Source organism: Mastigoproctus giganteus, chromosome 6 (genome assembly GCF_048544385.1).
Source record: "Mastigoproctus giganteus isolate SK-2022 chromosome 6, ASM4854438v1, whole genome shotgun sequence".
Lineage (NCBI taxonomy): Eukaryota > Metazoa > Arthropoda > Arachnida > Uropygi > Thelyphonidae > Mastigoproctus > Mastigoproctus giganteus.
This window is the reverse complement of record NC_143580.1, coordinates 77,756,494-77,771,967: the sequence shown is the minus strand read 5'-3', so window position 1 is coordinate 77,771,967 and position 15,474 is coordinate 77,756,494. Positions and strand designations below refer to the sequence as shown.

Genomic DNA, 15,474 nt, shown 5'->3' with positions numbered 1-15,474 from the left:
ACTCTCTGTTATTACAAGATTCTCTAGCTTACTGCCAGAGTTGAATACACCTCTGGCATTCCCCTTGCTGAATAACTCCTCATGTGTGAATGTCAATGCAAAATATTCATTTAGTTTGTTAGCTACCTGAGCAGGATCATCAACAGTTGACCCATCGGTATCAAGTGGACCAATCTGATTCATCCCCTTCCTTCTAGAGTTTACATAAGTAAAGAACTCTTTGCTGTTTTTCTTCGCATCCCTTGCCAAGGATTTCTCGTAATCTGCCTTCGCCTGCCTAACCTCCTTTGTAACTTGGTTACAGATCAACTTGAATCTATCATAGGCTTCTGTGTCACGTGTTAATTTGTATGTATCCCATGCATTTTTGTTCTCTGCCATATGCCTCATTAGTTCATCTGACATCCATTTAGGCCTAAACCTTGAACAATATTTCTTAGTTGGTATGTAAAGCCTAGTAGCTTCCAAGATAAGTTCTTTCAATGCTTCCCATTTTGAATTTGCTGTTGGTAACATCATCAGTTGATCCCACTGTAAGAATTTACTAGTTTCTTTGGTGACCTGATATCATCCAACAATACAAGTTTTAATTTAGAACTGGCTACTCCTGTAATTGGAAACATAAAAAAGAATCATCAGTTAAAATAGGATTATCTACTAGGGTGATATTGGAATAAACATAATTTGTCTCCTGAATTATTAGAATTATTCAAGCCAAATATGTATTGAAGACATAGCCTCCAAAGTCGGAATATCATGTGGTAATTGCACATCATTCATATCTGATGACTTAAATATGGAAAGATTATGAAACATCTTTGTTCCTAAGTTTTTAATGGCAGATCAGACGGAAGCAAGAGCTTAAGACTAACTGTGTTCCTGGGGAAATACACATGAAATGCAGGTATGCACACTGAGAGATCAAATCTGTGCAACAGAAATTATACATACTTTTGCAGAGTGCACAGCCCATAACTACACAGTTAGTATGCTTACAGTCACAAAAAAAAAAAAAAAGGTACAATAAAACTATAAACTCCTCTGGGCACCTTAATTGTACAAAGAATTTTTTGATTTTTTTCTCAAGTTTCTTTCTTCTTATTGCAAGACTAATTTCTCAAGCTCTTGCTTGAGAAATTAAGGTCTTGAGAAACTGACCTAATGTGGAAAGGAAAATTGGAGTTTATTCCATGACAATGATCCTACCAGTTGTGAAACAACACTTCTCAATACTTTTTCAAACACTGTAATTGCTTTATGATATCTTCTTTATTCACCTGACCTTATACCAAGGGTTTTTTTTATATTTTTTCTGAAACCAAAGAGTTCATTAAATGGACTTTGATTTTCCCCTGAAACAGATATTATTGCAAATGTAACAAATGGTACTTCTGCATTACATTAACTGTCATAGCATCACCAATTGCTTGAAACTCCTCCATGATTCTCTTCTTCAATTCAGCATCTGTTCAAGGTTTGTTAGTGTAAACCTTGCTCTTAAGATAGCTCCACAAAAAGAATTTGGATGTAGAAAGATGTAGATTTTCCAACATGAATTCACAATGCTCAGCACTTACCATAACAGAATTACTAGCATCGTGCTCAAATAAATATGGATGGTAAATGCCAAATGATACAATTCCACACCAAACCACAACCTTAGGACTGTGCAGTGATTTTTTGTCAATCTGTTCTGGAAATTTGCTTCATCTGTCATTAAAAGGTTGTTAATTAAATTTGGATTCCACTGTAATAATATTTTAAAATCTGCAAAACTGAAGAAGTGCTGCTTTATTGTGTTCACTATTCCTGCATGACTATGTGTTTACACCTGTTATTTTCATTCAACAAAAAATAAATTCTGCTAAAAATTACAAAAAAAATATTTTAGATATAAAATAAAACAAGTCTCTTATTCACTTCCATTTTCTACTTTAAGAGAAGTTAAGTGCATGAAATTTCAAGCATGTGCATCTATTTTTGCTTATTCTGTATATAAATATTATTAAAATATTAAAAAAATATATTTTATATATTTGACACTATTAATTACTTCCATTTTCAAGTTTATTTTAAAATGTATTTCAAATCTGGCATGCAAAATTTGAAACTACATATCTTGCTTCCTGCTGTATGGCAGCCATCTGGAGAGAATATTGGGTTTTGTAAAATCATCTTTATTCTGTGAAAACAATAATAAATATTTCAAAAACAACTAGGGTAAGACCATAGAGGTTTATTGAACTAGTGGGAGAAGGATAAAAAAAGTAATCTGAAACTTTAAACAAGCACAGCATCAGTGCATTCCATGCCATTCTTCAAGCAAAAAGTCAGAGAGTTGCAAAGACAGAGGCAGGTAACCTGACAGGTTATCACATACAATTTTTGCAAGAACCCCTTAAGTAAATCACTTCAGAAACTACTACAGTAAAAGTTTGACTAAACTTAGGAAGATAAAAAAAATGTAAGATTTTTAATCATTGATTAACAGTTAGTAGTAGTAGTAGTAGTAGTTGTTGTAGTAGTAGTAGTAGTTGTTGTTGTTGTTTGGTTTTTAGGAGCATTAGCAACTAAGGCCATATTGCTCCAGGATACGCGGTGGTCATTCCTTAACCTTTCCGCATCCTCCGTATTTGGTGGTGACGGGTTCGAACCCCGGTCTAATCAAGAAGCGTGTGCTATGCACTGCTGCTCCTTCCCACCTGGCCACAGAGGCGCCAGTAGTAGTAGTAGTAGTGGCATGTGATGCAATAAAGCAAATGTATGAGCTTATGCAGCATCAGCCAAAAAAAAAATCACACCACTCCCTCCAAATGCCTGTCCAGTACCTCTTTAAATTTATTCAACCTATCAACTTCCACAACGACAGATGGAAGTTTGTTCCAGCAATTAACCACCCGCTGGCTAAAGGCAAATTTCCGCACATCCAATCTACATCTGTCTTTTCTTAATTTGAATTTATGCCCCCTTAGGTTCGTTATCTGAAAAAGTGGAAGGATCCCATCAGAATTCAGCGTGCTGAACCCATTCGAGGCCTTATACACATCAATCAGATCACCGTGCAGGTGCCTAGTCTCCAGCCACTGCAATTTGCAGAACTTAAGCCTCTCTTGATAAGAGGATCCCTTCATTCCCCTCACTAATCTTGTTGCCCTTCTCTGTACACACTCAAGTAAATCTACATCCTTCCTAAAATGAGGCCTCCAGACCTGTACGCAGTACTCAAGGCGTGGCCTGACCATTGCCTTATACAGAGGGATAATCACCTCCTTTTCCCTGCTAGCAAAATTCCTATATATCATTGACAAAACCCCATGACCTGCCCTGGCAGCCTGTCTGCACTGCTCAGAAAACTTCATATCTGCCTGCACAATTACTCCCAGGTATTTTTCATTTTCTACCACCTTAAGTGTAGTACCACACAGTTGGTACGTTTCTCTGGGGTTACTTCTACCCATATGCAGTACTTTGCATTTGTCAAGGTTAAACTTCAGTGCCACTTCTTAGCCCATCTGCCAGATTATCTAGATCCTGTTGCAGTAGCACACTGCCATTACTGTCATTAACAACCCTGCCAACCTTTGTATCATCTGCAAACTTCGACACTAAGCCTGATATTCCTTCATCAATATCATTGATAAATATACAAAACAACAGTGGACCCAACACCGAACCCTGTGGGACTCCACTAATAACATTAGTCCAAGAAGAGCAGCACCCATTGATTACTACCCTCTGTTTTCTCCCACTTAACCATCCTTTTATCCATTGTAGCAACTTACCCTTAATACCATTCTGCTCCAATTTGTACAATAGTCTTCCATGCGCAACAGTGTCAAAAGCTTTCCCGAAATCCAAATATATGATATCAAAATTATTTTTTGCATCCAATTCCTTTGTAACCACATCATAATATCCTATCAAATTTGTCAGACAAGACTTTCCCTTAACAAACCCTTGCTGTGTCTGAATTATTGCTGCTGTCTTGTCTAGATGATCCTGCAATGCATCTTTAACCAGCGACTCCATTATTTTACCCGGAACAGAAGTTAAACTAACTGGTCTGTAATTACCCGTGTCACCCTTCGATCCCCCTTTGTGAATTGGGGATACATTTGCACATCTCCAGTCTGTGGGAACCTCCCCTGAGTCCAAGGATGCTCTCATAATTATGGCTAACGGTTTGCTTAGTTGCTTTGCCGCCTCCTTTAATATAACTGGATAGATCCAGTCCACCCCAGGTGCTTTTCTTACGTTTAACTTCAACAATTTCTCTTCCACTTTGCTCTCAGTTATTACAAAATCATTAAGTATCCTGCTACAATTTGATAACCTTCTGCCATTTTCAAACCTTAATAATTCCTCACGTGTGAATGTAGATGCAAAATACTCATTCAGTTTGTTTGCTATCTGAGCAGGATCATCAACAGTCGAACCATCGATGTCAAGTGGACCAATCAGATTCATCCCCTTCCTTTTAGAGTTTATATAAGTAAAGAAATCCTTGCTGTTTTTCTTAGCATCTTTTGCCAAGGATTTCTCGTAATCTGCCTTCGCCTGCCTAACCTCCTTTGTAACTTGGTTACAGGTCAACTTGTAGCTATCATAGGCTTCTGTGTCACGTGTTAATTTGTATGCATCCGATGCATTTTTCTTCTCTGTTACGAGTCTCATTAGTTCATTTGACAACCATTTAGGCCTAAACCTTGAACAATATTTCTTAATAGGTATGAAACTTTTAGTAGCATCCACGATTAATTCCTTGAATGCTTCCCACTTGGAATTTACTGTTGGTAACATCATTAGTTGATTCCACTGTACAGAATTTAAAAACTGTCGGAGACCACTGTACTCGCCTTTACGGAAGCAAAAACCCTTTCCTTTACCCCTGATGGTAATTAAATCTTTAAGTAAATCCCATGTCAGTACACTGTGATCACTGCTACCTAGTGGTTCTTTTATCTGCAAATTCCTAATACATGAATGATCACTGCTGATAACCAGATCAAGAGTATTACTTTCTCTGGTTGCCTCTCGAACATGCTGCTGCAGAAAACAATCATCCAATAAATCCACAAATGTCTGACTAGTGTGTGAGTGCCCAATCCACAAGTTCCCATCAATATCACCCACAAGTTCTAGTCAATATCTGGGAAGCTGAAATCCCCCATTTAAGACATTCCGATTTACTAGCCCACTCTATTTCTCTGTACAATTGTTCATTGTACTCATTCGAGTCATTAGGCCTATAACACACTCCTACTCTTATTTTTGCTTTCACAGTGCTTATGTCACACCAAACTGACTCAACAGTGCACTGTTCATCTATATCAACTGGATGCACTTCTTTTGATTTTATGTTTTTCTTAATTAACAGCATAACACCTCCTCCCTTCCTATCCCGTCTATCCTTCCTGTACACATTGTACTCCCCAAATTCCAGTTCGGCACTCCTTATATCAGTGTGACACCATGTCTCTGATATCCCAACAATATCCGCCTTTGATGTCTTGACCAACACTTCAAATTCATCAAATTTATTTACTATACTTCTAGCATTGGTATACATGCAAGCATACATGCTTCTACTCCTATTCTTTGTTACTCTAACACATCCCAATACCCACCCGTTCCACAATGACTGCCACCCGTCCCTGAAACCCCCAACACCCCACGCTCCAGGTCGCTACTTATTCTAATAGAAGTTGTGCAAGAATCACCTTCACCTCTGCCTACGCCTACTGTTAAACTATTAGTCCTTGTATCCCCCCAAGCTATCAGTTTTCCGACCCACCTAACACTGCCTCGATAGCATCAGCAAATATTCTTGCACCCTTTCTATTTAAGTGTATCCCATCCCTGTAGAAGCAGTCTCTCCTGTTAACAAATACAGTCCAGGCTGAAAAAAATTCTATCCCTTGAGCCTTGCACAATCTTTCCAGGGCCGAATTGATCGACAAGTCTCTCATCATATACTCCCTCCTATCGTGTCTGGGCAGAATTGCAGACACTTTCAAATTCAACCCTATTTCACGGCTTTTTTTCAACAGTGACCTGTACTTGTTAAGCAATTCTGCCGGTCTCCTACTCTTGATATCATTAGTGCCAACGTGTACAACTATATCACCTTTTGTGCCCTTAAAAGATGATATCTGCTCTACAACGTCATCAACCTTTGCCCCTGGCAGACATACCCTGGTCCTGTTCCACCTATCCTTTTTACAAAGCATGTTCCCCGTTTCCCTGACAATAGAGTCACCAACAACTACTAGTTCCTGAGGGACCAGCGCATTCTGCCTTGGGGGTTGCCGCTGTGTTGCGTGATGACCAAGTGCAAGCTCTGGCATTGATGTGGGCAGCTGAGAGCCCGATGGGCCCCTCAATTTAGATCTTTCGAGGGCATCCACCCTGTCCTTAAAACTCTCATATAGGCCCATAACAACGCTGAGTTGTCGCCTGATTTCCTTACACTCCTTACATTGCACACACACAAAGACATCCCCCATGGCAATATCATGTTCCGTTCCAGATATTTTGGCAAACATTTCACAAGTTGCACCTGTTTTTAGGCTGTGATGCGTTGGAGAATTGCCCCCCTGAGTTCTCCCCTGAGTCCCAGCACTCCTGCCACTTTGTGCCCGTTGCTTTGCTGCTCTAGTTTGGGGCATGATACTTTAAATTAATAAAATCAATAAATTAAATTAATTAAATGTCAATACTACTATCTAATAGAAACAGTGAAGCTATCTAATAGAAACAGTGAAGCGTATTACTGTTTCTATAATTATACATTAGAGCTACCTAGCTACCTCAATTAAAAATTTGAATTCCCTATCACTATATACAAAAACAATGCCTGCAATATTCGAACGAAATAACGGTTTTATAAAGTATTACGTATATCTACAAAAACTGTTTATATAAATTAAAATAAAATAACCAGCATAATTAAAACTATAAGACTACGTCTTAAGTACAATATAAAATAACAATTATGTAAATAAAAAGCAAACACTTATAGTTTTTTTCACAGCCTGTAACTCCAAGTAAACAAGTTAACTCCAGTTAACAAGTAAATGTTATTAGTACTTTCAAGAGTCACATGTCAAGTTACCAGCCATTACTACCAGGTTAAGGAATTCAGTGAAGTATGCAAAATCTTTTTCAATTTCTCACATGTAATAACAAAGATTGCTAAGTTTCACTTCTGCCACCACAACAGTCATGCAGCTTTGATATATACAAGCTGTGCATTAAGATAAGCACTGTGTTGTTTATCATGTATAATTGCACATATCTTCTAAATAGAAACTATACATATTTTTGGAAATTATTTGCTGGTTAATATATGTAAATTCATTCAAATAAAATAGTGACATTCCTTTCCTCTAGCTTTGCCTCTCATTACATAAACTTTGTAACATAGTTCTTGAGCAAACCATTGACTAGTTTGAAGTTACTTGAGAGTAGATGAACACAAGCAAGGTCCCAGTAAGGGTAGGTAGAGCTTTAAAAATATACATTTGATTACGGTTGTAAAATTTTACTTTGGCTGTGTGGAACCTAGGTTGCATGCATAAATTAAGTCACCATTTAAGGAAGAGATTAACCATAAAACTGCATTTGAAATACTTCTTTGAGGGGCCAAGTTAAAAGACGAAAGATATAAAAACCTCCACATTTGAACTAAACCATTCCAATATACCCGAAAAATCAGTTTTTTTTTTTTTTTTTTTTGTTACGTGTTATTTGTTTTTATAAATAGTTGAATGTAATATTTCATTTCACACAGCTTCCAGAGTTAATATTTTCTGTAAATAGTGACTTATTTATGCATACAAATACAGAAAAAAATAAACATATATAGTTCCCCAACCACTTTTGCAACTGTATTCAAACATATTAATAACCCCAGGGGCTCACATCTGGTGAGTACAGGCTTAGCACACCCAGGGTTCTGAGCTGGATATCATCATTCTTCTCTTTCTTGGTGAATCTCTTCTACTTCTGACTCTTGTTTTCTCTCTCTCTCAGGAATTTAATTTTTATTTATATTTTTGGCTGGTGCAACAAAAGCCTCAAATACTTCTAAACTGTTTAAACAAAACAGACATATTTAAGACTCTAAAACTTTTTTTTTTTTTTTTTTTTTTTTTGGCAGATGCCATATAAGCTTGCTTTCTTGCATCATATGCCTCTACTAATGCTAACGCCAACTTCAAATTAATTAAGTTTTACTGTATGTATTTCAGCATGGATGGGATGAGGTTGATTAAAAAGTGATTATCAACTACTCCAAACATGTACGATTTGTCGCCTTGAATGGAGATTTGCGTGTTTCTTCCTCTATTAATTTCAAAGAACAGTCCAATAACAGTGAAGAAATTTTTTGAGGATGTGTGTCATCACCTAGATCATTGTTTCTCAACCTTTATTTTTCACCACCTAAAGGGCTTTTTTAGACAATTTTTTTTCCTAATCGCCCCCATGAAATTTTAAACAAGAAAATACTTTATGTTTGCTCTTTTTATTCAATGGGATCCCCGAGTCTGATGTGTTCTTAGCTAAAAGTTTAATGTATGGTATGATGTTAGTAAGTTTAATTCTAATATCTCCTCTTGAACATATATCACTTTTGTTTCTTTCCTTTGTTAATATTTTATTTGCTGAACTAAAACCACTTTAAACAATATAAGATGTTGGAAAACAAAGAAGTACTTTGGCCATTTCAGACCACATTGTTGGATAAAGAAGTTTAGTTGTTTTTGATTCCCACAACTCAGCCATTTCCATCCTTTTCAAATTTATATTTGCATTCTTTGTTACATTTTAGTTTAATGAGTTTTTGAATTTCTTCAACTAGCAGATCCTGCATCTTATTGGATCTAATATCCATGGCTTCACTTCAAAAGAAAATAAATCTGAAAATCTATTTTTTGTTTCACCTTTTAAAGAACACAAATGTTCTGAATAATTCTTGAGATCATTCTCAGTGAGAGATTCATTGATTTCAGCTAACTCTTGCATACTATGAAATTGTTTTCTCATTAAATTGCTTTCAAATATTTCCAGTTTATCAGTGAAGGCTTTAATACGCATTTGCAGTCTATCCCCGTAATTAATTTCCCTTGAAGTTGAAGTGATACTTTATTAAGTTTTTGAAAAATTCAAGCTGTATAGTATATGTTGTTTTTGTGTTTGCTAATCTCCTTTGCTAAATCTGTCTCTCCTTTGCTTTCTAAAAAGCTATTTATCGTACCAAAAAGGTTTACAAATCTTGTTAGACAGTTTCCTTTAGAAAGCCATCTGATTTCTGTATGTAAAAGAAGTCTGACATACTGTTCTTCATTAATCAACACAAAATTTTTCAGAAAAGGCAATCATATTTGCTATGTGACTTTATTTTATTGATAGTTTTAATAACTATAATGAGTGATTGATAAAGAACTGGACTAATATTTTTTGCAACCAGATGATGTCGTGCACAACGTAGTGAACTGCAAGAACTTCAAGACATACTTCCTTTAGGTGGGCTATAAAATCTTTATATCTTCCAACCATGGAGGTAGCACCATCAGTGGCAAAGGATACCAAATTTTCCAATGGTATTTGTTTTTACAGCAGCAAAAATGGATGCTCCAGTACAGTCAGTTTTTATAGATTTTACAAACAACATCTCTTCTTGTAATTTACACTCATCATCGAAATAATGAAAAAATGCCATTAGAAGGGTCTTATTATCATTAACTGTGGATTCATCAATCTGAATAGAAAATTTTCTTGTTTTTAGTTTGTCAATTAGCTGCTCTTCAATGTTAACTGACATCTCATCGATTCGTCTTCAAATTGAATCGTTGCTCAATGGCAATGCTTTTAAAATACTGGAAGGATTTTGATGCATCACTGTTGAAATTAAAGTCTCTAATGCAGGTTGTATAACAGTCTCAGCAACTGTATGAGCACTACCAGTTTTTGCAATGGTTTCTGCAATTTTATAAGTTGCAATCATTCCATCATCATTTGTTTGTGTTCTTCTTAAATAAGGAAGTAACAGTGTCGCTGTTTCTCAAAATTCTGTTTTAAAATTTTAAAATACTCAATATGTTTACCAACTTTATCAGGATGTTTCCTTTTTAAGTGATCTAAAAGTCTTGATGGTTTCACAGCCTTATTTGAAAAAGAACTATTACACATAAGACACATGAGCAGCCTTGAGTTGAATGGGCTTTGAATAAAACCATAAGCTAGATATTCATCCAGATAATGTTAACACTTTTTCTTTTCAGCATTTGACATGATTGATGATGGGTTGAATAACTACAAAGAATTAAATAATAAAATATAAACTATTTTTATTTAACTCTCATAGCCCATGTCACTCACAAAAGCACTGTGGATCAAAAATAAACAGCTTCCACAAGGAAACAATAAATCAATATCAACTGTCGCTTAGAAAGTAGAAAAAATAATAGACTGAAGCATTTTCTCATCCCATCCTTGCCTCATATATTGACCAACGAAACAAAAGAATAAATAAATAAACCATGCCCACCATGCTGCCAAAGCCACAGCTGTCGGAAAGGGAAATGCCAAGGATTGCAGAGACACTACCTCTGAAAGCACTTAGGCATTTAATTTTTTTTTTTTTTTTTGTAGTTGTTGGCGCATCGGCTTCTGTGGCCATAATGCACCTCCCAAGGTTTTTGCAGTACTTTTCATCCAAGCCCGAGGCGGGATTCAAACCCGCGACCTTTGGGTTGCCAGGCAGGCACTTTACCCACCCGGCTAGCCCGGTCGGCTATGCATTTAATGCCTATGATAAGAAAAGATGGTTGAATTAAATCAGGCTCACTATCTTCCTTTTATCAAAATTTCTCACTCATTCCTAATATAATATACTGTACCTATATGTTAAAAATCAGTTGTCTCAGGGGAAAAGAAAACCCAATGAGAGAAATTAAATATGAAGGAATAAGATGTCGTCGGGTATGGTTGAACTTTGGAGGGCCACAAACCATTGTAATATCCATGATTTTTTGTCCCCCACAAAAATCAATTTTTGATCCCCATTGAGAACCCTGACCTAGATTTACAGGGAATGTTTCAAAGACTATACCAAAGCAGAGATGAACAAATGAAGAGGATCAAACCAAAGTGAATGAGTAAGTTCTGTGGAACGATACTCATCAAGGAATAGAACTAGCACATAGTTTTTTTCAGCACAGCCTAGATGCAAGAGTGAATTAACTGCTTTGATGCATCTTCATAGTTCTCTTTTAAAGGATGTTCTGTCACTGAAACAGCACATTTTGATAGATGATTTCAGACTGAAACCAATTTCCCTACCTCATGGTTAGGCCTTATACCTATTTATATATATATTATAAATAGGTACATATATGCAGATAGTACAGATATGTCTACTGTATACAGTAATTACTGTACATATATAATTTACAAATTAATCTTACTACACTGTAAAATCAATGCAAAATCTACCGTCTTCATTTTCTTGTTTAATACTGTAGTATGTACTCTGAAATAGATTATACTACATTGAATTAATAAAATTATATTAAATGTTCAAACTTTGTTCGTTATTTTGCTGATTTTATGAACTACTGGTATAACAACCATTTTACTCATTCCCGGAGTATAGGTCTAAGGCCTTCTAGAGCTTTGAGTTCAAAACTTTTATTAACTGGGAGAGAAATAAACTTAGTGACTTTGGGGAAAACTTAAGTTTGAAACAGTTATCCTATGAAAACAGAAAATAGCATTGCAATTTAGGGCAAAAGCCTCAGGTTGTATAAAGAGTTAACATGAGTACAAGTTAGTGCAATTGCATCAGATCTGTTAGCAGCTGACTACTAAATTGTTATAAGATTGGCATCATTATGTATATCTCATATTGTGAATATCTTCACAATGAGTTGCCACCATATTGCACTACCTCCAATAAATAACTCTTCACCATAGAAGAATATTGTTACTTATTCTTGGCAGATGCTACCACCCAGACGGCACTGTTTCGGAGCTGACTGGCTCCTCCCTGATGTTACAATTATAGCAAGGCAATTATGAAGTATAATTCCACAGCATCCCTCTTTCACAATTGCCTTGCCATCATCACAACACCAGGGTGCCTACCCACCCACCCACCAAACAGGAGCCAATCAGCTCCGAAACGGTGCCGTCTGGGTGGTGGCATCTGCCAAGAATAAGCAACAATAGTCTTCTCCTATGGTGAAGAGTTATTTATTGGAGATAGTGCAATATTGTGGCAACTCGTTGTGAAGATATTCACAATATGAGATATATGTAATGATGCCAATCTTATAACTATTTAGTAGTCAGCTGCGAATAGATCTGATGAAATTGCAATAACTTGTACACAACAGAAAATAGCTTAAATAATAAAAAATTCTATATTCTAAGAACTGATAATGTGGAAAAATCATCGGCCCTTTATTTGCATAAAATCAGTTAACAAGAACTCTCAAGGCAGCAACAATTTAAACAAAATAATGTAAATATTTTGACTTATTTCAGTTATTGGAAAAGCTTATAATAATACTGATGAAAAGAAAATCACATTATAAACGGAGTTAACATAAAAGGCTAACGTTCCAATTTAAATTTTTCATTACACTTTTTAGTTGAGTAAATAATTTTTTTGCATGTTTTTGATGAAGGAGCATACTTTAAGGTATAAAACAAAGTCTGCTTATTGTGAAATATGAATATTAACCTGTCAAGTGGCAGTGCCCACGATCATAGCAAACATGTCTGACAGACCCTGATTTTCTTTTCTTATTTCTGAAAAAAGTTTTAGATTTTTTTAAAATTTTACTTGCTGGTATACCAATACCAGCCCTTTTTACTAATGGAATGCAATACTTAAAATTTAAAATGGATTTTATGCCTGTTATATTTCCATTTTTATTTACTTCTATTTTCAACTGAAATAATCAAAAACTTTAAATTTTTTAGCTGAATTGTCATTATTCACATAAAAATTCAACTTTATGCTAAGTTATATAACTGAGATAAAAATATTTTTATATAAATAATTATAATAATATTAAAAACAAGAAGCCACTTTATATAATAATCAAACACAAAAATAAACGGTATCTAACTTACTGTGACAATAAAAAGTGACAACTATCTGACAAGAACTAGAATTGTTTTTAAAAGGCAGAAGACAAAAATAGTGGCACAAGGGTCAAACCTCATTTATCAATACATCTCAAATAATAACCTTATGTAAACTTGTGTCTTCCAAAACAACTGCAAGAGGGAGAGAGAGAGAGAGAGAGAGAGAGAGAGAGAGAGAGAGAGAGAGAGAGAGAGAGAGAGAGAGAATAATTTAACCAGGTATCATCCATATAGGACCTGACAGGTTCCTCTCCAAAACAACTGATCTGATTTTTTCACACTCTTAATAGTTTTCTAAATTGGAAAATGGAAGTGACTATTAGTTTTATGTTTATATTTTATAACTGTAATGTTTATTTATTTATTTATTTTTTTTTTTTCATTTTCAACAGAAATATTAAAAGTTTTGTTTCACTAAAAAATAAGTATGTAAAAAACATTTAAATTTTCAAATTTTTAAATTTCAAAAAATTATCAAAATCATATTAAAAGTATTGCAACCCATAAGTAAAAGATTAAGCATTGTGCACTTCAAACAATAAAAAAAAAAAAACAAAAAAAAAGAAAACAAAAAAGAAAGTTGGATACCTGCCAGGTGCCATGCAATCATATCTATTGTAAATAGAGGCATTACTAGTGCTGCTGCTGGGTTAAGGATATAATAAAAATAGTAAAGCTGTCATAAGATAAAAGATGGGGAGGGAAGAGCAGAAATATTTTTTTCAAGGAAAGAATCCAAATTAAACACACAAAGAAGTTTACCTTAATGTTGGAGCAACAATAACTCCAATCAATCCCAACCGTCCTATACTCAGTGAATGATCTGGAGGAATCTCAAAAATATGCTTCAGGAAGAAGGTATTCAATTCTGTTATCTATATAACAAAAAATGAATAAATAAATAAAATAAAAATGAATAAAAAATAAGAAAAAGTCAACAAGACACTTTAATAAAAATCATAACAAATAACAATAAGAACCAAAATCATACATTACAAGGATTGTAAATTCACTTTATCACATTTAACAATGTGATAAAAGTGGCCTACCTGATAATATTTACCTTAACTCAGCAGATATTACAGCCTTTTGGTACCATTACTTCCTCATGCTGCTGTAGCTGAGTGATCTTCTTGCCCAAAGTGTTAATGGGCAGCTTTGTGAGAGAGAATTTCAGAAATTTTCATTTTGTAAGAAGTCTGATTAATTTTTTTTTTATTTATTATTATATTTTTTAAATGGCAAAAACTGATTGTATAACAAATTTATAATTTGTTATTTATTTATTTCCAAGAAATAAATCGATTAATGATTGCAAAACAGTTGGTGCCAGGATTACATAGAGCAAAAAAGACTGTCTTGATATCAAGATTTGAAATCATGATTACTATTGTTATATAGCTCGTAAAGCTGTTTTTGAAAGAGCTTTATGACTTTAAAGGTGTATATAAATTTATATAAATTTATTTAGAGGACGTACACTATTTTGAAATGTCAGAATGTAGCAAAAAACCAAGTTTTACCTCACATAGTTATGGTTCAATGTGACTTCCATTTGTAATGTGGCAGACATCCCACATGTAGTCAATTTCTTGCAAGTGTAGTATCTCTGGCGTCACTTCTGTAACAGTGGTGGTAATTCGAGTTTGGAGCTCAGTGACATTTGCAGGTAAGGGTGGTACGTACACTAGACCTTTAACAAATCCTCATAAGAAAAAATCCATAGATGTAAGATCCAGGGAATGTGGTGGCCATGCTATTGGCACCTCTCGACCAATCCACCGACTTGGGAAATGGGTGTTGAGATGCTCACTCACCTCAACATAAAGGTTGATGTGCATTTGATGCCTCAAATGCATACTCTTTCAAAGTTGTAAAGCTGTTTTTGAAACATCCTGTATATATATTTTAATAATAATAACCTCAAACATGAAAAGCATTACAGTCTATAGTACTCTGATTCCATAAGTGAATGGGATGAAGTGCAGTTGGACTTGAACTTCTGAATTGTAATTTTCGGGAAATACGCAAGGAAGGCCATTCCAAAGAGCACAGTTAAATAAGGTGAAAGAAAAGTTAGTTGAGTAAGTTAAGCTGATCAGCATGTAAATGGATTTTAACTAGTTAATGTGAATTTAAAGCTAGTTTGGAAGAAACACATGCCATGCCATGTAATAATAAGAACAGCACCAATTAAATATCTGCAGAAAAAGCACACAGCAGAAACTGAGTGTCTGTGTAATAGAGAGCAGCTTTTGTAAATGAGAAAGCATTAATCGACCTAAATGCCTCTTTTGGATAGAGTTTGAGTTT

At 35.0% G+C, this 15,474-nt stretch overlaps 1 protein-coding gene across 1 annotated transcript in view; it reads right to left on the bottom strand.

Moving 5' to 3' along the window:
• The window catches only part of LOC150084421 (phosphatidylserine synthase-like), a 235,729-nt gene that overhangs the window by 66,141 nt on the left and 154,114 nt on the right, over positions 1 to 15,474 (bottom strand). The window contains exon 9 of the mRNA XM_090375214.1: positions 13,924 to 14,036. Within this exon, the coding sequence (XP_090231340.1) occupies positions 13,924 to 14,036 (113 nt within the window). The remainder of the gene's footprint in view (positions 1 to 13,923; positions 14,037 to 15,474) is intronic.